At 45.5% G+C, this 26,231-nt stretch overlaps 1 protein-coding gene across 7 annotated transcripts in view; it reads right to left on the reverse strand.

The window, feature by feature from the left end:
• Positions 1–26,231, reverse strand: part of LOC147640243 (uncharacterized) — an 80,248-nt gene that overhangs the window by 13,293 nt on the left and 40,724 nt on the right. For 3 of the 7 annotated variants that reach the window (XR_015262636.1, XM_086778382.1, XM_086778407.1), the window contains exons 2-7: positions 20,544–20,755; positions 16,001–16,189; positions 14,888–14,980; positions 14,567–14,749; positions 14,345–14,447; positions 14,065–14,256 (exon numbers count right to left, since the gene is read on the reverse strand). Coding sequence is in view for 4 of the 7 variants with exons in the window: in XM_086778382.1 (XP_086634508.1) it covers positions 14,065–14,256; positions 14,345–14,447; positions 14,567–14,749; positions 14,888–14,980; positions 16,001–16,189; positions 20,544–20,755 (972 nt within the window). In the remaining 3 variants the exon portion in view is untranslated. The remainder of the gene's footprint in view (positions 1–14,064; positions 14,257–14,344; positions 14,448–14,566; positions 14,750–14,887; positions 14,981–16,000; positions 16,190–20,543; positions 20,756–26,231) is intronic. The other 4 variants (XR_015262642.1, XM_086778396.1, XR_015262640.1 and 1 more) reach the window with 2 other exon arrangements.

Genomic DNA, 26,231 nt, shown 5'->3' on the forward strand with positions numbered 1-26,231 from the left:
GGATGCATGTACGGAGCTGTACGGACACGTGCAAAGCTGTACGGAGCTGTACGGACATGTGCAGAGCTGTACGGCCATAAATTTCAAAAACCCTGAAACTGCTCCAAAAACCCTAAAAACTGCTTTTTGGATGTTTTTATCGCCCAAAAACCATTAAAACAGGTTTTATATCAGTTTTCTTGCGAGAAAAAGCTTTTCCATGGTTTTCTGCATGGACAAGGCTATAGGAGTTGTGGATATTACTCATGGGATGAGCGAGTGTTTCTTGGACTTGGACATATAGCTTGGACATGGAGAACTTGGGCATAGAGCTTGGACATGGATCATGAAGCTTGGACATAAACATGGAACTTGGACATATAGGTTGGGCATGAAGCTTGGACATGAACATGGAACTTGGACTTGGATTTGGACTTGGACTTGGACTTGGACTTGGACTTGGACTTGGATTTGGATGATTTGGATTTAGATTTGGATACTTGGATTTGGTACTAGCCCAGTGAGAGATACTTGTGGGTCATCCCTGTGGTGTGCTTGACATCAAAGATCTTGTACGTCGACATCGACATCGACTTGGATATCCCACATCGGCATATTTGTTTGTTTTGTATTCATTGATTGTATTGATCTTGGCCAGCGTGCCCGTGGATTGTTCTTGAATAAATTCCTGAAAGGGGACGAGGCTTGTTCCCCGCTCAATGTGGTGTACTGTGCAAGATCCCCATTCCCTTTTCTCTCTCCCCTCTCTCTCTTTATATTTTTCTCTCTTGTACACATGGTTGAGTCTCTCACTGCACGCCCCGCTGGGCATATAGCCAGGGTCCTCCCTCCTAGTCCACCCAACCAGTGGAGCTGTCAGCTCAGCTCCGTCGGCATGCTATCATGAAGTCCGCCAACGGGTGGCAAAAAGGGGCAGCACTAGCTAATGGGTGGAGGAACAGGGCAGCGCAGCTGGAGCTGAACAACACGGAGAAAGTGCTGGCATGAACAATAGGAAGCAGGCGCTCGCACGAATAGCACTTAGTGAAGGAGATAGCACAGGCGGAAGCATAAACAGTAAACATGTGAGAGAGTGCAAAGGAGAATCAGAGAGTTGGACAAGATCACCTTTTATAACAGTAGTAAAGCTTTACAATGGCAATGGCCAGCAACTGAGTGTTGAACTATGTGCACGGGAAATGGATGAAGGAGTGAATAATGGGGAACTCCTTATATAGTGCATGAGTGAGCTGGCTGACTGCTCACAAGACAAATAAATAGGAGAAATACAATAAAATACCAAAGATAAATGGTAAAGCCCCAGAACACTGAGATGCACAATTCTAACACCCCCTCTACAGCTCAGTGTGTGCAAGAGTCGGAAGAAGATAAGTTGATGAAGATGCAACCATGGACCCTCCAACACCGCGAATACTGGAATCACCTCGGAGAGAGCACCCACCAACCTGTTTCCTCGAAATAAGACGCCACCACGAACAGCAAGGAACTTTGCTTGGCCACGAATTCCTATACAAGTGTTCAGTGAACTCCAAAAATAGATGATGAGCTACTCGACACACCGCGCCCATAATCCCCAACAGTGGACGGAACACATCACGTCCCAAAAGCCTCGAACAATGAACTTGGGAAAAATCCAGTTCATAATCTCTACTGTACCACAGATAACTGTGTCCTGCCAGATGTCTAATGCTTGGAACTCCGAATCACAGTCCCCATGCACCAGTAGTAGGTGGAGCTGTAATCAGCCCCCTCTCCCGCCCACAAGCCTCTTCTGGCTGGAAGCACATGGGGGGAAACTGCATGTGTACTAGAGAAGCACACCATCTGAGGTCTCCTGATCCGAAAGCGCCCTGGGAACCCTAGAAGTGGTACTAGAATCTGTATCACTATCATGTGTCGTGTCTTTGTCTTTTCTCTGAGATGAAGCCTTGCCCTTGGTCTTGTCCTTCTTCTTCTTGGACAAACAATCTTTGGACAAATGGCCTCTTTTTCCACAAGTAAAGCAGCGACTCCGACCTTTCTTCTGAACTGAGGAAAGTGCCTGATCAGAACTGTTGACTGACACCTTCAACTTACCCTGTGAGATGAGAACGGACGACTCCTCCAAAAGTAGGCAACTATGATCATCAAAATCCAACTGAGTAGAAGTGACCTGGCCATAGTAGCAGGGGAACCCCGTTTCCCCCCATTGGGAACGGTGGAACGCGTTCCCCCATGGCCTGAACGAAGGGAACGATGGAAACGGGATGAGGAACGTTGAGGTGGTGAAACGTACGTGGAACGCCAGGGAACGACCGTGGAACGCTGGTGGAATGGGAGATGGAGCGCTAGGCTGCCGTTCCCCCATGTGGGAATGATGACGTGGATTTTTTTAAAAAAAAATAGAAGCCCGACGCCCGTACGCCTTTCGCCCATCGCTTTTCGGAAGTTCACGCCCGTACGCCTTTCGCCCGTCGCTTTTCGGAAGTTCACGCCCGTACTGTAGTCATCGTCGGCCGACCTGCAGCCTGCCCGACGTTAGTCACCTACAGCCTGCCCGTCACCTGTGGGCCGTGGCCGTGTAGGCTGTACTGCTGTCGCCTGCTGCAGGCCCTGCCCGTACTGTTCTGCCTGCCCGTATTGTTCTGTACCAGGCACTACAGTCGCCCCAGCCTCCAGAGTCCAAGCCCCCAGCCCTTTCCGTGTACATACTACAGTGCTGAGTGTACACACTAGTGACTACATTCTACTACAGTCTACATACTACATAGTACAAGTCCACAACAGACTACAATAGTACACTCAAGTTCTCAACACTGTGCCTGGTACCAACTTGCAAGCAGCAACAGTACAATCTGCCTAGGCCCGAGTGATCAAGACTCAAGTTCAACAGTTTACATCTTTAGAAGGCAAGGCAGCAAGCTTTTCTCTTTCTTCTCTCTCTCTTTCTTTGTTTGAACTTTTGGTGTTTTAAAAATTACCTATGTCACAATCTGGACTGCACAGTCTCTCCCCATTAAACAAAAGAAAAAAAAAAGACTCATTTCTCTGTAATGGTTAACTTTGAGAGTCTATTCAACTTTTTGCCCGAATTTGCAGAAATCATGGCTTACTCGGGTTCAAAGCGATCGGCTTCGAATGCTACTTGGTGGGACGAGGTTGAAAGGCTAGAAAGGTATTCATCTAAGGGAGGTGCAACACGATGGAAATGCAAGCAATGTAGCAAAGAGAAGTCAGGAGGAGCAAACCGTGTGAGAGCACATCTATGACATGTAAACAATGAAAAAGCACAAGTGAACAAATGACCAGGGACAACACCTGAAATGCGTAGAGAGCTTTTGGTAAAGTACCCAAGTGAAGAGGAGAAAGCATGTGCACGAAAGAAACCGGCAATTGATGCATCTTACTTCAATAGACATGGGGAAGATGTACACTTGGGAGATGGACAACAGTATGGAGGACTTGGGAGCTTTGCATTTTCCCAAGATTCGCAGTCTATGGGTGCAAGTTCCGGCAAGCAGCAAACCTTGGGAGCAGCTTGGGATCCCCGCAAGAAAGAGAGGGTAGATGCAGCTGTTGCAAGGTTCTTTTATCATGATCATGTAGCATTCAATGTTGCCAGGTCTCCATATTTCATTGAAATGGTCCAGGAGATTGCACGGTATGGCCCAACATACAAGCCTCCTTCGTATGAGACACTACGCACCACCTTAATGCAAAAGGAGAGAGCTGCAATTGAATGTGCTTTAGAGTCTGTGCATGAAAGTTGGGCAAAGAATGGTGTGTCACTTATTGCAGATGGTTGGAGTGACACTCGAAAAAGGTCCATTCATGGCATGGTTGCTTATTCTCGAGGAAGAATGCAATTCATTTCCTCACATGATGCTTCTGGGACTGGAAAAACTGCAGATCATCTTGTGGAAGAGTGGGCCGAAAGTATTGAGAAAGTTGGACCAGAGAATGTGTCATGTGCACAGTGTGTATCTACCGTGTGCTACATGCACGCAAGACTAGTTTCGAGGCTTGGGGAAGCTTGGAACTAGGCAGGCTGATTGACGAGCTGAGTTAGGGATAAACTAACGGGTGGGCACCCAAGTATGGACGGGTGGGTGTCCAAGTGTGGACGCCCGATGACCGGCCAAGAGCCTATAAAAGGGTGGCCAAGGTTAGTTATTGGGATATAGAGAGTCTCGCGAGTTTGTGAGAGCTCTATGGTCTTGGAGCCTGGATCTAGTGCAGACGTGCACCTGCTTTGCGCAGCCGAGGCCGACAGCAATCTCGAGGCCCGCGAGGGCAGCTTCGTGGCGGTATGGGACGTCGCGAGGAGGAGATTGGTCGGTACATCATCCTAGTTAGCTTAGCTCGTGGCTCGGTGGGGACAACCAAGACTGTGGGCTCGCCCACGGCTGTCATGGTTGGGAGGTGAGTCAAGCCTGCACCCCCTTGCTTGTTTGTTTGTTCGTTTGTTTGCAGGATTCGAGTCCAAACCAAGACCGATCACGAGGAGATCCGTGGGGATTTGACAGTGGTATCAGAGCATACCTCGTGAACGAGCAAGTCGGTAGGTAGAGAAGAAGAGGTCGAAGAAAGGTATGTGTTAAAAAGCTTGCTGTTTTTTCTGTGCATACTGCACATTTTAGAATAGTATGTGTTTTCCTTCATCAAAGAAACCCATGTTTATGGCCACGCCTACATGGGGCGGTCGCAGGCGACGGTTGGCGAGAAAGCACCGGTAGAGGCAGCCGTCGGCAGTCGAGCAAGCGCCGGCAGGAAAGCTCGCGCTGGCAGCACTCGACGTCAGCAGTCAGCACGCCGGCTAATCCAGGAGGAGGAAAAAAAAACCAAGGAAAGCTTACGTTTTTTTTTTTGAGGTTAATTTTTTTTTAAAAAGTTTAAAAGTCATCTCCTCCAAGGTTTAAAAGTGGTTTTTTTAAACTTAGAATATATATATATATATATATATATATATATATATTTATTTATTTATTCAAGAAAAAAAAAACACAAAAGCAAAGAAAAAGCCAAGCAACGCTTTTGGGGGCTTCTAGTTTTTTTGGGAAACCTTTATAAACCCCCTCAAGTGGGCTTCTTGTCTCACATCTCTCAAGTTTTCAAGCTCTCAAGCTCTCAAGTTCCCTCGCACTTTTATTGTGCAAAGATCGAATTTTCTCTCCACGTACCCTCTTCACGATGTCGACCCAAGAATCAGAGTTGGAGCCCCTTGTGGAACGCGAAGGCTTGCCGGCTACAGAAGGTACCGATGCCGATCTTTTTGACGATTTTGTGTCAAAATCAGATTTCCAAGAGTTCAAAGTAGCTCTCGACGGAACGTCAGGCACAAATCGCAGCCCAGATGCAAGCTTTGCAGAACTCCATCGCTCTATTGACCACTACCCTCTCTACTGTCTCGGGTATGGATACATTGGCTTCAGCTTTAGGCCCCAACATTACTCCAGAACCGTTCGGGGGCGAGCAAAAGCAGCGCACCAAGGAGATCGTGGACACGTGGCTACATTAGTGGCAAGTTCACTTTCAGTTTCATCCATATGATGACGGAAAGAAGATCCAGTTAGCAGCAGGTTTCCTGTCCGGCAAAGCTTTGCTTTGGTGGAAGGAACTCAATCCTAAGCCAACGACTTGGGCACAATTCGAAGACGTTTTCAAGAAAGAATTCCTAAGAAAGAGGATGATTATGATTTTGTTGCCCGGTTTTCAGCTTTAACTATGACCTCGCAGCACCTCACTTATGAGGTCTACCTCCAGAAGTTTCGTGACTTGCAGATGAAAGCTACAAAGATGGATCCCACTACTCTTTTGGGGTTTTTCATAGCTGGTTTACCAGATTCGTATCGATTACAGGTTAAAAATAACAAATGTAAAACTTTGGACGAGGCCATTCATTCAGCTCGTATCTATGATGATGCGATGGTCTCTTCCAAGTCGAAACCCGTTACCGAGCAGGGGAACAAGCATAAACAAAAGTTCTCCGTACCTATGGCTAACACGACTGAAGGCAAGTCTTCGGACCAATCTTCGAAGAATTCAAGTTTGACACCAGCAAAGAAGAAACGACTCCTTAGGGCTTTGAAGCTCAAGAAGGAAGGACGTTGTTTTATCTGCGAAGAAAAAAGACACATGCGTAATGAGTGCCCGAAGCAAAAGGATACCAAGTCAAACGCAGGACCCAAGCCAAAGGCAGCTAACCAGTTCTCTTTGACAGGTACGTCAATTACTGTACTTTCTCGCCCTAGTACTTGTTCTGATTGTTTGTTCAATTCTAAAGTATTTGGCTTGCATGATCTTCTCCGAGTTTATGGAGAAGTGAATGGCCATAAGATTTACATTCTTTTAGACCCTGGCAGTTCGCATAACTTTGTTAACTCCAAACTTGTGCAGAAATTGAGTCTTGATACGACACTTAGCGACCATACCTATGAAGTACGCCTACCTGCGGGAAGGTAAGTTGTGAATCGCAAGGTGGAGATATTCCAATCCAAATTCAGGACTACAAAGATACTCTGGAATGCTACGTTATGCATCTGGAAAATGTAGACTTGTTATTAGGGATTGAGTGGTTTAAGACTCTTGACGTCCAGATAGATTGGTCTAGTCATATTTTTTCTTTTCAGCATAGGGACACCAAGTATAGTATTTTAGGTGATTGTATTCATCCCTCTCAGGGACCTCTTGTAAATACAATTGATTTTGGACATATAATGGATTCTTCTTTGTATACCGCTTTCCATTGTGTATTGATTCCACTTTCTTCTTTTCTCATCCCTTCCATGGATGTTAATGAATTGAGTGTGTTTGAAAGCAAAGAATTACAGAAGATACTTGATTCGTTTCAAGATGTATTTCCTAAGGAACTACCATCGGGTTTACCACCTGAACGGGCAGTAGATCATCGTATTGACTTGATCCCTGGTGCTCATCTTGTCAGTATTCCACCTTACAGGATCATCCAAGCTGAGGAAGATGAGTTGGCTAAACAACTCGAAGATTATTTAAGGATGGGCCAGATTCGTCCAAGTAAATCACCTTGGGGTGCACCTGTGTTGCTTAGGAGAAAGAAGGAGAATACCTGGAGAATGTGTATAGATTACAAGAGATTGAACAAGTTGACCATTAAGAACCGTTATCCTCTCCCTAGATCAGATGACCTGATTGACCGGTTAGCAGGAGCGAAATATTTCACGAAGATAGATTTACGTACTGGCTATCACTAGATACGTATTCATGAAAGGCATGTCGAAAGAACCGCCTTTCGGACTAGGTATGGCCATTACGAGTTTCTCGTATTACCTTTTGGGTTAACCAATGCTCCAGCCACTTTCCAGCAAATGATGAACGATCTTTTTCGTGAACATGTGGGAAAATTTGTGGTGGTGTTCCTGGATGATATTTTGATATATAGTCGTACTCTTGAGGATCATGTTAGACACCTCACAATTGTCTTATCTATTTTAAGACAGAATCGACATGATGCTAAGTTAAGTAAATGTGAGTTCTTTATGACCGACATCATTTACTTGGGACACAAGATCACTAGAGATGGATTGAGCGTTGACTATGACCGAGTTCAGAAGGTTCTGGACTGGCCTATACCACGAACAGTGAAACAACTTCGTTCTTTTCTCGGTTTTGTTGTTTTTCTTCGGAAATCTGTACGGGAGTACTCTCAGCTCACACTACTGACGATGACCGACTTATTGAAAGGTCGTGGACGTAAGTCAAATCAGCCTATCACTTGGAATAACGATTTGGATATGGCCTTCATACTTTTGAAAGATAAAGTCAAGGAAGCACCTATCTTAGCATTGCCTGATCCTAGTCGGCCTTATGTTCTTGTGTCACGTGCATCCCGCACTTGGATGCCACGTAGACATTTCTGTACAGAACGTGCAGGACCTGGGATGGTGAACTGGTCCCATGTGAGCCTAGTCCGGGACGAGTCAGCCAGGGATCCATCTCAGATGTCCGAGGTCAGGTGTGCATTGTCCTGCACATGAAACAATGCCAGTCCACGCTATGAGTCTCCCTCTAGAATGATGTCAGTGGTTCTGTGTATGTGGTATGGTAATGGATGCCAAATCACTGAGTAGATTATGTTTAGGACAGAGCCCTTGGGCAAAGATAAGGCTATTTTCAGGAGCATACAGCCTTTAAATGGCTGTAGGGCAGGTATGGGGCAGCCCATACAGGCTGCCCAGCTTTGGGATTATGGGCAAAAGATGTGCCCAGCCCTTAAGAAGCAGGCGCTTGATGTCCAGCCACCTAGGACGTGATGCGATGGAAATATGGGAATTTTTCCAGCATTTAATGGGATTTTGAACATCCAGTCGTGGGACATAACTGATGCTGGCCGCCTGCCCTTATGCTGGCCAACTGCCCCTGAAGGGTAGTATAAATAGAAGAGAGCCATAATTCCATCATTCATCTCAATTTTCACCAAGTGCTCAAGCCAATCAAGGACCAGTCAAGCCAAGGAGATTGACAAGAAAAGGGGTGGACTTCTGAAGGTCAAGGGCAGGATTTTCCAGCCAAGAAAAGGTCAAGTTTTCTGTATTTGTTTTTAGATTTACATCATTCTAATAAAGCAAATACACCATCCGTGGTGGGGGCCCTACAGAGGGTAATTGGGACCCAATACTGTGTCCTCTCCATCTCCCCCTTCTCTCTCTATTTTCTGCACATCTCCAGTCAGTTTGTGCGTTAATTCCGTCGCGAAAAGAGTGCTGATTTCTGAGTTTTGAAGTACCGATCCTTCTCCGAAGCTTCCGCATATTACATCTTGCAACTGATGCCAGTGACTATGCTATCGGGGCAGCTTTATTTCAAGATGGTAGACCGGTTGCTTTTGAAAGTAAAAAGCTAGACGACACTCAATCTCGTTGGCCAACCCTTGAGAAGGAGCTTTATGCTGTGATTCATGCTCTCAAGGTTTGGAGACATTATTTATATGGCTCCAAGTTTGTGGTATTGACTGATCATCAGTCAATCAAGTATGTGTGTGATGCGGATGATTTGAGAGAGGAAGGAAAGCTCGTTGGACAGAGTTAATGCAAGATTTTGATTTTGAGATCCGTTATCGGAAAGGGTCCATGAATAGTATTGCAGATGCGCTTAGTCGGATTAGAGAGGTGAATACTTTGTCGTTCACCGAGATTTCTACTGACTTATTTCAGTCATTGAGAGGGCTTTGCAGGACTGATAGTTATTTTGGTCCATTTTGGCAGAAGATCCAAGACGGGAGCTCATTGATTGACCAAGACTCGATGACTGAGCAGTCTACTATTCAGGCTGCAGGAGGCCAGTGGATGATTCGGAATGGTTTACTATTCCGTAATGACAAAATTTGTGTACCACAGATCTCGGACATTAGGTCCAAGATTCTTGAGGAGTGTCACGATGCCCCTTCTGCTGGACACCCTGGGGTACACAGGACACTATCGTTAGTGTAACACACTTTTTATTGGCCAAAGATGAAAGGGTATATAGAAGATTATGTTCTCAAGTGTCAGATTTGTCAGGCAAATAAAGCTGAACGCTTTAGACAGGCTGGGTTGTTGCATCCTTTGCAAATCCCAGATAATAAATGGGAAAGTCTTTCCATGGATTTTATTACCGGATTGCCAAGAACACATCAAGGCCACGATTCTATTTGGGTTGTGATAGATCGCTTGACAAAAATGGCTAGATTTTTACCGACCCGGAAGACTATTACAGCTACACAATTAGCACGGCAGTTTATCGAGCAATTGTTTAGACTGTACGGGTTACCGCAAGACATAGTCAGTGATAGGGACTCTAAGTTTACGAGTGATTTTTGGAAACTTGTTTTTGAGAAGTTGGAAACAACTTTGAATTTGAGTTCCTCTGATTATCCTCAATCTGATGGCCAGACTGAAAGAGTGAATCAGATTTTGGAGGATATGCTTCGAGCATATGTATCCAAAAGACAGAGTTCATGGGAGGATTATCTCCCTATGTTAGAATTTGCATATAATAGTACTAAGCATACGAGTACAGGGTTTAGTCCTTTCATGCTTATGTATGGTTTTCAACCAAGATCACCTGTTACAGTAGGATTCTCAAGACTTCAGCATGATGCAGCACGTAATTTTTTGCAAGATATGCAGGAAATGTTACAAGTTGCGAAGGAATCTATTAGAAGTGCTCAAGACCGAGACAAGTTTTATTTTAATAGACATCGTGCACCTAGAGAGTTCTCTGAAGGAACGATGGTGTATTTGCGAGTTCCGAAAGATTCCGAGACTTTACGGACAGGTCGATCTCCGCAATTATCCCCTAGATACTGTGGACCATTTCGTATTACACGACGGATTAGTTCAGTTGCATATGAATTGGATTTGCCTTCTCATGTGAAAGTTCATCCTGTATTTCATGTCAGTAGACTTAAGGAAGTACTGGGTGGAGCAGATCAGTTAGTTACTCCTCAAGAAATTATAGATGTCGAGGACATGACATTTGTTCCGCACGAACCTGAAAAGATTCTTGGATTTCGTGAACGAAGATTGCATAATACGCTTATCACGGAATACAAGATCAAGTGGAAGAATCGTGTTAAGGAGGACGCTACATGGGAGACATTGAATACTTTTCAGAGAGATTACCTTGGCTTTTTAGTGAGCAGAGTGAGCTCTTAGAGGAAGGGGAGTATGTCATGTGCACAATGTATCTACAGTGTGCTACATGCACGCAAGACTAGTTTCGAGGCTTGGAGAAGCTTGGAACTAGGCAGGCTGATTTGACGAGCTGAGTTAGGGATAAACTAAGGGGCGGGCACCCAAGTATGGACGGGCGGGCGCCCAAGTGTGGACGCCCGATGACCGGCCAAGAGCCTATAAAAGGGTGGCCAAGGTTAGTTATTGGGATATAGAGAGTCTCACGAGTTTGTGAGAGCTCTATGGTCTTGGAGCCTGGATCTAGTGCAGACGTGCACCTGCTTTGCGTAGCCGAGGCCGGCAGCGATCTTGAGGCCCGCGAAGGCAGCTTCGTGACGGTATGGGACGTCGCGAGGAGGAGATTGGTCGGTACGTCATCCTAGTTAGCTCAGCTCGTGGCTCGGTGGGGACAACCAAGACTGTGGGCTCGCCCACGGCTGTGATGGTTGGGAGGTGAGTCAGGCCTGCACCCCCTTGCTTGTTTGTTTGTTCGTTTGTTTGCAGGATTCCAGTCCAAACCAAGATCGATCACGAGGAGATCCATGGGGATTTGACAGAATGTTATTCAGTTCTTAGCTGATGGTGAGGCAACAAATAGAGCAGCTGGTCTTAAGCTTGAAGACAGGTATCCACATATCACATTTAGTCCATGCTTTGCTCATTGTTTGAGCAACTTATTGAAGAATTTTGGCAGCTTGCCATGGGTTGATCCACACATTCAAAAAGGCAAGGAGATAATAAGCTTCATTCAGAACCATCAGTTTATTTTGAATGAATTCCGCAAGAGATCGGCCAAAAAGGATCTCTTGAAGTACTCAGAGACACGCTTTGGTTATAACTTTCTCATGATGAAGAGGTTATCCAAAGTGCAATTGCCTTTGAAGCAGTTGGTTGTATGCAATGAGTGGATGGGATGGGCTCTTTCTCGGTCAAGAGCCGGCATAGAGGTTGCAAGAACCATACAAGACTTCACATTTTGGGATGAAGTCAACACTATCAATGCTATGATGAAGCCGATCATGCGCTTGATGCGGATTGCAGATGGACGGGAGCCATGCATTGGCAAGGTTTATGAGGGGGCTAACCGAATGATCGAGAAAATAGGGGAAATGGGCTTGTCTGATGAGAAATATGCAGAGCTTCGAGAATTATGTGAAGCACGATGGAATGGTTATCATTCTCCTATGCATGCTGCTGCGTATGTCTTGGATCTTGAGTTCCAAGGATGTGGACAAGAGGCCGATGATGAGGTGATGGATGGTTGGGAGACAGTGCTTTCTAGGCAGGTTCGTGATGCAGATAAACAAAGGTTGGTGAAAGACCAACTTGGATTTTATCGCAGCAAGTTGGGAAGGTTTGGATCGGCTCATGCACAGAGAGATAGGTTTAAGATACGGGCTGCTTTATGGTGGGAGGATTATGGGGCTCGTACACCACAGCTTCAATCATTGGCAGTAAGGATCTTGTCTCAAGGTGCAAGCTCCTCTCCGATTGAGCAGCTATGGAGTGTGTTCGGCCATGTTGCATCCAAGAAGAGGAACAAATTTGGGACAAAACAAGTCAATGACTTGATTTTTGTAAGTGCTAATTTGCACTTGCTTGGTGATATGGCTTCTCCCAAACTAGAGAAGTTTATATTGCTTGATGAGGAGTCCTCGGATGATGAGGAGACACATGGACTCCTTGCCATGCAAAGGGGACTACCATGGAAGGCCTACTCAGTTGGGGACTTTGGCCACCTGCTACCTAGCCGCGCCACCTTTGACAAGGACTACCCCTCCCCCCCACAGCAGGTGAGGGTAGTAGGCTTCCACAATCGTCGATGGCATAAAGATCCCTATCCTGTCAAAGTTGGAGACAACCCTTCGTGGCCTTTTTTTTATGTACACGGGGAGACTAGGCCGTCACATTCTTCTCTAGGAGCACTCCTGCAGCCTCCTCTTGTGGCACTCAGACTTCTCCCAGTGATTGTGAGAGAGCATCCGGCTACGAATGATTACTCTCTTCTTGTGGCTCCTAGCCCACCATAGCATCGCAATCGGTACATGATTGGCTATTGCAAGGGGGCCCGTACGGTGCAATCACTGCAGGACCTTGCAAAAGACTCAAAAGCACTGCCTTTGGGACTGTCCACAGGCACAACAGATTTGGTGGCGGATCCTCTGTCTATTCACTTCTAAGGCTAACACCCTCCCACTTCGTCGCGTGGGAAACAATGACTGGGTGACTAAGGCAGGGAAGGCGTTGCACTCTGAAGAGGATGGCACTGGCCTTGCCCTCCAGCTCTCACACTTCCGAATTACAGCCATCCCATTGGACAGTGTTGCCAGGCTTTTCAGAAACACCTCATATGGAACAGGTTTCAGAAATGTTTCATACATTTTTAATTTTTCAGAAACGTTTCCAGAACGTTTTATACAAAAAACGGGTCAACAAATGCATGTTTTAGATTGCTAAGTACCCAAAAAAAAAAAGTGCATATCAACATGTAAATAGATTTAAAGTGCTGCAGGAAAATTGAATTCAAAGTAAAACACCATACAGCTGCATGAAAAATGAAATATGGTTCATCATCCAAGACCCATAGCAAATGCCAAGGCATGCTGCTTCATTCACTTGCATAACAGAGAATAAAGCATCACAAATGTAACAATGTCTGGACTCTGAACTTTAGACTCCAGTTTTTGAATGTGAGATCAAAAAGGCCCACACAAAAATACATATATATATATATATATATATATATCACATGCACACACACACATATGTTCCATGCAGCCATGCACTGTGTGACACACTAGCTCATCATCAGTGCTATACTTGTACAAAATTAGAACCTTCTAAGGGACTATGACCCCATTGTGCTACGTAGGTCTTTTTAAGCCTTAGGTGTTAAGAGTCTGTCACTTAACCCACTTGGACAACAGTCCATATAGGTCATTCTAGCATAGGTACATATAACATGCATTTAGTAAGCATAGATGGCATAGGCATAGGCTAGCCTTATGGCATCCTAAGGCCTTGGCACATGGGCAGCCCATGCCCCTGGCTCAAAGCTGGATGAATAGTGGGGGTTTCGGGTATATTTTGCAGATGGAATTTTAGATCCTGAAGTGGCCAAGCTGGTTGGCCGGGTCTGAAGACCAGCCCTCAATTTACCTTCTAAGGAACCTTACTCCCTCCTTACTCCAACAGGTTGAACCCTACCAACTGTACTTAATACAAGCAAAAAGCTTAAAAAGACAAGCTCCATGAAACAAAGCACTGTAAGGAATTGTCCAAAAGAGCCTGCTAGCTTAGATACAGAAAAGATTTTGAATACCAAGTAAATCTCAATAATTAGCAAGCAGGACTTTCCAAGCTACACCTTATATGAGGCAGACCATCTGAGACTAACCTTTACTGACACTGCGTCCTAAGTTATTGTTGGTTCGTAATGGATCAACTACATTTAAAAACTTTTCACTAAATGTCCGAGCTTGTGTATCTTGGCCCTTGGGAAACACATCATACAGAGCACTGCAAGCTTCCAATTCCTTGCTCAGGGGCAACTTGCCTCCATCTCTGAGGGGTGGTTCTGCTGTAAGCACTTAATTGAAGAGCTGTTAGAGAAATAAAGGACTAAACTATTATCAATAACTTGATGGTAATCATCAGGATAATCCATAGAAGCTTACCTGTAAGATTGGGTATGGATGCCAAAGGAACAGGGCCCCATAGACTAACACAATACTTTTCCCAGTCAAAGTTACTGAAGTAGTCCAAGAATGTGAACAAAACCTGCATGCCCATGGCTCATTTTTCAGGACAAAACATTCTGATACAAAGGATGAAAGCTCAGCAGCATCAAGACCGCATTTTTATATTGTAGCAAGACAAAGTTTAGAAAGCTTCATTACCTCTAAAGGACCTCGTAAAGTAGTATGAAAAACATTAAAGATGTATAACACAAGGGTCTCCAAAGCATAGGTGGAGATGAGACCATGATGGGCACCAAGTAGCCTGCTCTCGTAATAACACCAGGCTTTAACAAGTATTATACTTCGCTTGAACAAGTGATTCTTCTGAATCAGACGATCCACCTGGAAGACGTTCCTAGATGAGAGAAGAACCACCGACAAAATTCTTGTTTACGATGATAACTTCTAGATGAAAGAAGAACCACCAACTGAAGTTCCAAAATCAAGTTCTTTACAAAGGTGGTGCAGGAGGAAACTTGCCTCTTCGAGAAAACAGAGTGTGCATAATCCCCCAAGCTGATTGAAGGAGATGTCCACTACAATGTTGTCAACCAGACATTTGACAATTTTTACCTGCATTTGAAATGATTACATAAGCGCAAAACAATTACATTGATGGAACTTCATAATCCACATTGCACGAGTGAGCTACATATGTATGTATGTAGCTCCTTGAAGGAGCTCCTGCATTCAGAAACAAGACATATATTCGTGCATCCATTGTATGTTTGTATGTATGCATCTATGTATGTACGTTTATGCATAGGTATGTACATATGTATGTATGTATGCACATTCGTGCCTGCGTGCGTGTGAGTATATTTGTGTGTGCATACAGACATATACCCTAGCTGAAAAACAATAAATATCTCAAAGTTCTTTTGTGAACCAGTACCCAATGCAAAGCAGCAGAGGGCATGTTGATTAGCCAAATCAAAGCTTTTAAAAGGCCCATCCTGAAGCAATGTGCATAAACCAAGGGTTTCAATCTCTCAAGAAATTATAAGTTAGCATGGTCTATGTTGTCACATGCCTGTTCTCAGTAAGCCTTCATGGCCTTCTTTATCCTCAAATAACCTCCTAGGTATAGACCAGCCATCCTCTATAATCATAGTGGTGTAGATCAGATTTGCAGTCTCACTATCATTTCTTTTATTTTATCAAATATGCTGACTCCACTTACCTAGTCATGTGCACTCATCAATTAACGGAGGCTAGATACAGAACACTCCTCACCCGTGGGGGACAGGGAGGGAGCATCCATTTATGATGGTCGTCATGATGGGACCTATGCTGGCAGCTGGCCCCCCTGTTCTATAACCATTTGTCTCAGTACTACTTTCTATTCCATTTGCACCTTCAGTTTTCCACTCAATACTCTTACAAATAGGCTCAGTTAGTGATATTAAAAGATGTTTCAAGGTTTTCAAAAATCCTAGAGGGGTAGCAACTTAAACAATAAAACACATTAATGTTACTTGGAAGGACCCTTTATAGAAGATTATAAGGCATCTAACAGAAAGAGCTAGTCAAATTAGTACAAAGAGTATACAGATTGCTGAAGTGGTTGATGAAAGCAAAAAATTTCATCACCTCTGCATGAATGCATTGCACATCCCTCACACAAAACTCTGCATCCTTTTTTTGCTCTTCATGCTTGAGGACAGTTTGCACATCAATTGCCCATGTGTCTCCAAGATTTTGATGTCTACTGAAGGCTGTCAAGTCAATGTCTCCATCAGGTAGATAGGTTTTTAAAGGTACCGAACCAAATTCGAAGACCTGTAATGTGAAGTGTGCCTACATATTAGTAGTACATCTGTGCATACAATTAGCAGGGGATAGACATGTAATGGTGAAATTTCTAGCAATGAAAAAAGTAGAAATTTCACTAAATGTTGCCTTTATTTTTGTATAGAGGGAATAAATTCTAACTCTTTTTTTTAAAATCTAGCTAATAATGTTTAGAGACAAATAAAGTTAATCTCAACTTAATCAATTAATCAGAGAATAGAGAGAGAAAGATGGTTGTATATTCAGTATATTCATATAGTACAATAAGGTAAATCTTCTGTGGCCTCTGGCCTTCCCAAAAAGGATAACAAAAAGCCTAAATCTAGACCTGCCCCACCTTGGGGGCAGACAAATGGACTGATCTTAGCCTTACCTTTTTATAGGTCCTTTGGACAATAAATGCTAAAAAGCTGCCGACCATCGGTAGAATTTAGAAAGCTCTCCACACCTGGCCGACCTGATACATGTCCTCTGGGATCTGTTCCACTGCCTGACAAGACCCTAATCATGTCAAAAACTGTGTTTATCTGTTTTCCAAATCAGGGATTAGCCTGGGATTAAGCATGTCCATGTGCATGCACATGACACCTCCTAATCCGAGGATTAGCTCCACGTACATAATAGGTGCACCCTGAGAAGCAGCTGGTTTTGGATTGCAAAATTTTTGGATAAGAGCTTTTACATGTTGCTTGAATTTTATCAAGTTCCATGCTTTTATGCTTCAGTATGCTGGGGCATCCGCAATCCACACTTTGGTACCCTTCAATTTCCTTGATTACTTAAATAGTATAACCATCTTGTAGTGTCATGGGTGAGAACTACAGGATTGCCAATTGCTTCAGTCTTTACTGTTGCAGACCCTTTCCACTGGATTGCTGCAGTTGCGTTAACCAATCTCTCCCACAAATCAAGCCCATAATTCTACCATCCTTCTAGTAAAGCCTCCAACTCAGGTTTTGAGGGCCACCAGCATCCTTCGTTTGTTAACCATTCTTATGTTACTTGCTTGTAGATCCTTCGCCTCTTCCTTTACCTTGGCAATGATTTCCTCTGTAGGTTGGGCCTCAAGGGTTAAAGTATCCAAGGTTGTGAGATGGCCTTCAAGCTCACGAACCTATCCTCTGAACAACACAATCTGCTCCATCAAATACGTCCACTCATTGAATTGAGTGGCAGGGGCTTCCGCGTCTTTGCCAAAGCGATGTGACGGTGAGCTTCCTTGGCATCTTCTCTCACCCTATTCAGCGTGTGGATTCATCCTAACTTTGGGGATAAGGTTTTTTAAGCCTAACCTTGTTGAGTTGATCTGGTTGCTGGAGAGTCATGCCATGGACGATGACGACCTTGGGGAAGACCTAGTGCCAAAACACATGGAAGACGGGGGACACCTCAAGCTGGTAACATTGGCTGTGACTTGAAGGCAAGTGCCAAAGGTGAGACCGAGCTGGCACAGAGGTGGGCAAGCTAGAGCAGAGGTGGAAGCGAAGCTAGAGAATACATGGAAGTGGTGCTAGAGCAGAGCTGGAAGCAGAGCTGTTGTGGACTGGAGCTGCACAGTGCTGGCCTGGTGGACCTAAGCTAGCACAGAGTTGAGATGTTGGTGCCACTGTGCTGTCAGGTTGGTTGGAGTACCTGCAACTGAGGCTAAACCCACCCCAAGCTAGGTGGAGGGCTGCAACCAGTAAAGAGTGAGCAACTCAAACGAAACATGGGGGTGGAAAGAGAGAAAGAGAGTATTAACATCTACAAAAGACTCAGACTTTGAGGTCAAAAATGATACATAATATACATAAGAAAGAAAGAGAGAGAGGCGTGGAATGGGGGGAGAGAGAGAGAGAGAGAGAGAGAGAGAGAGAGAGAGAGAACGAAAGAAAGAAAGATATATTAACGTCTACGAGAGGCCAAAGTCGGCCTATGAGACAAAAAATAATACAACTGTGTTCTTCCGGTCCTCGGAAGAAAAGAAACAAAAGAAAAAGTGTGCATGTGTCTGGATACAACTGTGAATCATCATGGATCGGTGGAGCCCATATACAAACAATATAAGGGGGGTGGGATGTGGATGGAGTGCTGAGGCAAGATGCATCTCTATATGCTGAAGGGGTAGTACAAGCATGCTATGCAGATCTATGTCTAACTCCATCCAGTGCCATAAGAGGGATATAAGATATCATACATCGCCGATGCTGAGGCTGTGAATGGCATGAACATGTATCCTGAGTCTGAATGAAAGCGAGCTAGCCTCTCCTGTGTCTCCATCTGGTGTCTCATTCGGATAGCTGCTATCTCTCGGTGACGGAGTCAGGATGCTCTATGTCCAGTCTGTCTAGGTCTCCTCCTGGCTCTCAATTCCTCTGCTCTCTGTGCAGTCACCCCACGTGGTACATCAGCTGGCACTGGCATAGCTCTCTGGAAGAAATCTGTGAGCTGGGACTGTCTCCCACCCCTAGTGGGAGCGTGGTAAGCCCCTCTCCGGGCTCTCATGTGTCTCTGTCATCAAGATGATATCCTGGTCCTCCATCACCTCCTCAAGTCTCCCCGGATGTGTCCATAGGACTCCATTACAGTTCCAGATTTTGCTGTGTATCTCTTTGTCTTCATGTTGTTTCCTCCGTGTCTCATAGGCCAGATGGCACTATTCGACCCTCTTCCCATCAATGTAGATGTGACCATCCCTATAATGTGCCTTCTTCCCTTCTTTGCGTGCCGCCTTGATCTTCGGCATGCATAATCTTCTGTGCTCCAGTTGCATCCATGTGAGATCATCATCGAAGTAGATGGGGTCCCCTGGCAAGCTCCTCAAGATAGCCCGTCTTCTCATAAAGCTCATCCTACTCTCCTCGTCTGGGAACTGTAGCACTAAGGCCTTGCCTTTGGTGGAGTCCTTTGGGGTTGTCCTCCATACTCTAGTGAATGGGAGCGGCTCATCCTCCTTTAGTCCTAGCTTGGTGCATAGGTTCCGCCCGTCAATCTCGGGCGTGGAGGTAGTGCTCTCTGGTATCCCTGTGACTCGGATGTTGAGGCGCCGGATCCGTCGCATCTTCTCTTCATCAAGAGTAGACTGCATCATGTGTACATCTTCTTGTACCTCCTTCTTGATGTTTTTCTTCATCACTTGTACATCTTCTTGCACCTCCTTTTTGATGTTCTTCTTCATCACTTCTACCCATCCTTCGCGGGCCGCCTCCATTTTCCCCTCGATTGTGTGGGTGAGGGTTTTGGTGATCTCTTCTTTGATTGCCTCTGTGTCCACCTCAAGAGTCTCTCCTTCCTCCCGTGGACGATCACGTAAGGATGCCACTTCGCCCTTCAAAAGGTTGATTTCCTCCTGCATGGCGAGCTTTTCCTTCTTCCACTCCTCTTGCATGGTAAGCTTCTCTTCCTTCCATATTTCTGCTTCGGCCTCCAGCTTCCCCATGCGTGTCAATAAGTCCTTCTTGATGGCGGTGATGGTGCTGTCCAATGTCTTCTTCTGGTCCTTGATAAGATCCCTAAGGATATGATCAAGCTGGCTGATTTTGTCATCTACAGACCCTCCCATTATAGAGGGAGGGAATGTTTGAAAGGAGCAGGTAAATATGTGGGAGAGAAAGAGAAGAAATGGATGAAATTCAAGTCCCCATTATGTTGTTGCCTTGGGGGCCTGAGCAAGGGTGGGTGGGCAAAGGGCGCGGACAGCTGTGGTGGAGACACGGGCGAGCACAGAGGGGGCGAATGCAGGCAACAGGTGTGGTGGAGAGAGATGGGGGGTGCAGAGTGAAGCGGGAGGGGTGCAGGCAGGCAGCAGGAGGGGTGGGTGCAGAGCGAAACGGACAGACACAGGCGAGCACAGAGGGGGCGAATGCAGGCGAACAGGTGTGGTGGAGAGAGATGGGGGGCACAGAGCGAAGTGGGAGGGGTGCAGGCGCGGACAGCTGTGGTGGAGACACGGGCGAGCACAGAGGGGGCGAATGCAGGCGAACAGGTGTGGTGGAGAGAGATGGGGGGCGCCGAGCGAAGCGGGAGGGGTGCAGGCAGGCAGCGGGAGAGAGAGAAAAGAAAAGAAAAAACTATAGTAATTTTTTACTTTCCAAGAGTTTGATTTTTCTTGCTAGGCAAGTAATACATATTGCTTGGTCTTCAAGTTTGTAAAAGGCAAGCCAAAAAGTGGCAGCTCATGCACCATTCAAATACTAAAGCTAACAAGTTAACAAATGTGTGCTTAAGTTTACTCTACTGTTTACAGTTTTTGGTCAATAAGATTTTTTTAATAAGCTATATCAAAAATCAACGTCAAACAAAGGATAGTAAAGGCAAATGAGATAGAAGCACTTTAATTATCTAATAATTTTCAGAACCTCACCTGGCATTCAAAACATTTGTGGATAACCCCTTTAACATAATCAGCTACAGCTTTCCTTCGTATTTCAGAGTGTCCATTTGGTTGAATACGAGAAAGAAGTTCTGCAGTTCTCAGTTCTGCAGCAGCCCACCGAACATCATGTTGTGGTAAAGAAGAGATTTTTGCAGCATACAAAGACGCCTCCTCAGTAAGGCCAGAGGGCTGTGCCACACCTTCAAAATTTTCCCAGAAGATTTTACTCTCTCTCTCTCTCTCTCTCTCTCTCTCTCAAATCAACTTTGGACCGAAATTTGAATTTTGCCCCAAATCACAGAAAATCAGGCAATCAGGCATTTAATCCTCGCCATTTCTGACTTGCTCGATGAAATGGAAGGGCCTGTGAGGCAAACTAAAGGATATCATCGACAAAATGCAAGCCCACGCAGATAGAAAAAAATAAGAGGCCCATGGGATCCTGTGCACAGGTCATCCTCAGGGATATTTTGATGTCCCAAGAGGAACAGCATGACCGGGAAGTAACTGAGTTGAGGGAAGCCCGTGACCAAGAGCTTGCATAGGTGAAAGAACAACATGAACGGGACATGGCCACCCTAAGGCTGAAATGGCAGAACATAAGGCAAATACGAAGAATAAAGACGACAAGGAATCACAGCACACAGCCCTCTTGTTGGAGGTAATTCAGATTAAAGAGGCCGGTGCCAGTTGCAAGAAAATAGCTCTCTCCCAATGGGTGGAGGTGGTCAAGAAGCAGAAGACCTCTGAACACATACCATGACGACCACTACACTTGAGGAAGAGAAGCGTAGGCAGGGCAGAGCACTTAATGTGCGCATCACAGGGCTTCCTGTGGCGACCTCTCGTAAAGGAGACGGAGCACAGCTATGCCGACAGGGTATAGAGGGAACACCCTTCACCCTTCATTGATGCATGGAGAGCACGCAAAGATATGAGTAGGGAGTGGCCCCTTCTCAGGATGCCCAGTCCCGCCAGGCCTTCCTACACAAAAGGGCTGCCGTATGGGCATGAAGGTCTACATTGGTGATGACATTATAGAAAATCCGGTGATCATTACAGGACACCGTCCCAACTAGGGGCATGGGTCTATGAGACCACGTCAGGATTGAGGATAAACACCTGGAACTACAATGGCACATTATGGTTGGACCTTGAAGCTTTGCAAAGACATTCATGGGGAGAGACATCATCTTTTACAAGGAGACAAATGAGAGCCCCAAGGGAGGATTGCCACAAATATCTGGATATGAATGGGAATCAGTATACAAAGAGGAGCCTAGAGCATGTGGAGGAGTGCGCGGGTCAAGTGGAGTTGCCATCCTAATCCGGCCACACCTTTGCAGGATTCTTACACTGGTGATGAGAAATGAGGAGGCCCGTTACATCTAGATGAGGCTATGCCTACCAAGGGGCAGATTAGAGCATATCCAAGCATGCTACTGCCCACCAGATATGCACAACCCAATGGGCAATCACCATATATGCACCTTTATCAGGACATTATGGAGTACTTGTCACATGCATCCCGCACTTGGATGCCACATGGACATATATGTACAGCAGGTGCAAGACCTGGAGTGGAAACTGGTCCCATGTGAGCCCCAATCTGGGATGAGCCAGCTAGGGTTCCACTCTAAGCATCCAAGGTCACGTGTACAAGTCCCGTACATGGTCTTGGTTAAGTGTGCAAGTCCCATACATGAAGTAGTGCCAGTCCGTACTCTTGAGTCTCCCTCTAGAATGATGTCAAGTGTTCCGGGTGTTCGGCTTGTAACCAGATACCAGGCATCTGTGTAGCTGCATGTAGAAGAAAAGGGGCATCCCTTTGGGCTACCCCTGAAAAGGGTTGTAACCCTTGCCTATCAAGGGGGAAAATACGATACCGTACGGGAAAATACGGTATGATATAAATTTTTTTCCCTTATCGTACGATAAAATACGGTGTTTTAAAAAAATACTTACAAACTTAGGTATTTCCAATTCGAGATGGAGTATTTTAAAAGGAGGAAAGCATCACAGTATTGAGGAAGCTCAAACAGCCATAGACAAGCAAAAAAAAAACCGTTACCTCCCCAAAACGGTAATTTTTTTGGGGGAAAAAATCTAGAAAAATCCGTAAAGTATCGCACCATACAGTATGGTGTCGTACACCGTACAAAAATAACTATGCGCCCAAGAGAGGGTCTAGGCCTTGGTCGACCAACCCTTGGGGATTGGGCAACCTGTCGGCCAGCCCTGTGGACTGGCCAGCCAGACTAGTAGGCAGCCAGAGTATAATGGCTGCCAGCAGCCAAGCCGGACAACAAGGAAAGGGGCAGGCCAACGCACAGTTCTGGGTAGTAGCCTCGACAAGAGTGCAAAAGGCAGCCAGGTTATTGGTGTGAAAAGCGACCACCAAAAGAGGATTAAATAGGTCGTGGAGGATTATAAACAGGCCGACTATTGGGAAATCGGAGTTAAGTGTGGGAACAGTCTCTTAGCCTAGGAATCTTCCCTTGAGGTAAGCAGTGATGTCACACCTCATTTAATAAGGTCAAAGAAAAGGTGGTACTTTCAGCCCATATGTCACATGCACTTTGCACTATAGTGCATGGTGACAAGATAGCTCATCATCAGTGCTTCATTGTACAGCAGTAGAACCCTTTAGGATTCGATAATTGTCGTTCGCCGTGGCCCCATTGTAATCCTCAATCTGGGATATGTCAGGCACGAGCTACGTAGGTTATTCCTCAACCTTAGAGAGTCGGTCAGTCAATCAAGTCCCTTAAACCACTTGGAGAGAATCATTCATGCATATAGAGTCAGTAGAAGCCTTAGGGTTTGCATCAGATCATCATTGCATATTGCATATCATTCATCTCATTTGCACATAGACCATGGCAGAAGCCTTGGAATATCATCTAGTATTTTTACCATATTTCACAACATTTATTCTGGCATTTTTAACCATTTATTTCAGCATTTATCCATTGTAGCAAGTCGTGTAGCATTTAATGCTACAGTCGGCCAGCTTTACAGCCAGCAGACCAGCCCTCTTGCTCATATAAATTGCATCTCATATCACATATCATCATCATTCAAGCAAGCGATTCAGTCCCTCAGCCTTGGGAGCATCAACACTTGAGCACATAAGCATAGCAAAACGCTTCATCGTCAGCATTAAGCCAAGGAAGGTTCTTCAATACCTTGCGTTTTCAGCATACAAACAGAATTCAGCATATCATCTCATCATCGTTTTGCTACAGCCCTATCGATGAAGGTAAAACGCATTCATGCAGCAAATAAACACAGTCCAGAACAGTCCCAATCAGCAAATAAACACAGTCTAGAACAATGCCAATCAGCCCCTTCTCTCAGCCTCAGAGTTGCAGCCTTCCTACATTCCACTGGAAGAGTGCATAGGCATTGAGATCAATCATCATTGGTGCTTCTATAGCCGTGTACAGTTCAGCCCGAATCTTGGTCTTTCAAAGGTCTTGCGTTTGGCTTATCTACAGTCCGAAGTCAGTCCTTCATTCATTCTCTTCAAAGATAATAAAGCAAATACTCCTAGCAATAGGAGGGGGCCCTTCAGTGGGTAATTTGGGACCCAATAACGTGTACATCTCTCTCTCTCTCTCTCTCTCTAAGAGATCAGTTTATGCGTATCTCAGCGGATGGATTCATACAGAGACCTGGATACATGGATGTGTACATGCCTCACAGTGCCCGAGTGGTGATTGGCCAGCTCAGAGTGTCATCACACCAACTTGAGATTGAGGCAGGTAGGGCAGTACGGATCCCCAGAGCAGAGAGGATATGCAAACTATGCCAGGAGGAGGTTGAGAGTGAGGAACATTATGTATGCAGATGCACAGCATATAGTGTCATTAGAGAGAGATACACCACCATCTTCAGTGTAAATCCCTCACTCCGCCAGATCATGGAGTCTGTAGACCAGCGCAAATTTGGCCAGTTCTTGCTAGAGACAGCGCCATAGAGAAACACTGATACGGACTCATACCACAGGGAGAGGTGGGCGACAGCTCCAGCTCACTGATTTCTTCCAGAGATCTATCCCAGTGCCTATTCTGACACAAGAGGGGGTTACACTTCAACGCGCTACAGACCTCCGAGCCAGACACAGACGGAGAGCACCAGGCTACCAAACTCCCAGACTACATCAGAGGGAGATCACACAGATACGGGCTCGACATCAGCACCATATCCAGGAGCGGCTAGCTCACTTACACTCACACCCGAAGATCATGCTCCGAGGTATTTTTGCCTCGCCATCGCTTATGTATCACATATTACACCCCCATTATGGTACTGGTTGGAGCTAGACAGATGTGCATTGCATTCTTGTATACCCTGCGTATATAGGTTGCATACTGAGCCTCTAGCAATAGTGCTCCATCCATCACACCCCCCCACTAGCTCAGTACTTTCATAGTTTATTTCATGTGGACATCCAGAAGACATTGACAGTTGTACATTGATTTGTCTCATAGGTCGAGTTTGGCCTCTAGTAGATGTTAATACAGTTTTCTTTCTTTCTTTCTTTCTTTCTTTCTCTCTCTCTCTCTCTCTCTCTCTCATCTCTTAAAGTTTGGAGTGATAAAGTGGATTGCTAAAGACTCACGAAACTCGGGATAAAGAAGGCGGTGTGAGACTTTGTGTGACAAGATCCTCCATCTGCGCGATTGAGGATCCACACACATGGCACACATATGCAAAGAGCCTCTACCATATCCCTCAGTCGCCCATACCACAGCCACAAGAGTCCCACCCTATCACCTCTACTTTCTTTACCGCATCGATGGTAGAGAGAGCTATCCGCCGGTTACAGTATGGGAGATCGACTGACCACACAGGTATATAAAGTGAGCATCTTATTTATGCAGCTGACACACTGGGACCCTTTGTTGCTCACCTCTTTAATAGAGCACTAGTGGAGGGCCTACCAGCTGAGTGGACTATGCACACCATCGTGCCTCTCCACAAAGCGGGAGACATGCTAGACCCCAGCAACTACAGGACTATCATGATTGGTCATACATTGGCCAAACTTTATGGCGCAGTGCTCGAGGCAGAGCTGAGCTCATATGCAGAGAAGGAGGGACTGCGAGCACCAGGGCAGGCTGGATTCCGATGAGCTTTCTCCACAATTGACCATATATTCACTCTGAGATGTCTGATTGACCAGGCTAGGGCGCGGGAGAAGAGATTATACTGCTGCTTTGGAGATTTCCGCAAAGCATTCGACACGGTGCCACGAGAGAGACTCTTCCAACTGGATCTGTTCCAAGTTCATTGTTCGAGGCTTTTGGGACATGATGTGTTCCGTCCACTATTGGGGATTATGGGCACGGTGTGTCCAATAGCTCATCATCTATTCTTGGAGTTCACTGCACACTTGTGTGGGAATTCGTGGCCAAGCAGAGTTTCTTGCTATTCGTGGTGGCATTTTGTTCGAGAAAACACATTGGTGGGTGCTCTCTATGAGGTGATTCCAGTATTTGCAGTGGTGAGGGTCCATGGTTGCATCTTCATTGACTTATCTTCTTCCACGCTATGAGCTGCAAAGGGGGTGTTAGAATTTATGAATCTCAATGTTTTTTGGGGTTGTACCTTTTTTTGGGCATTTTATGCATTTTTCTCCTATTTATTTGTCTTGTGCCAGTCGGCCAA

The sequence above is a fragment of the Cibotium barometz genome, chromosome 3 (assembly GCF_041138505.1).
Source record: "Cibotium barometz isolate CiBa-2024 chromosome 3, ASM4113850v1, whole genome shotgun sequence".
In the NCBI taxonomy this organism is placed as follows: Eukaryota; Viridiplantae; Streptophyta; class Polypodiopsida; order Cyatheales; family Cibotiaceae; genus Cibotium; species Cibotium barometz.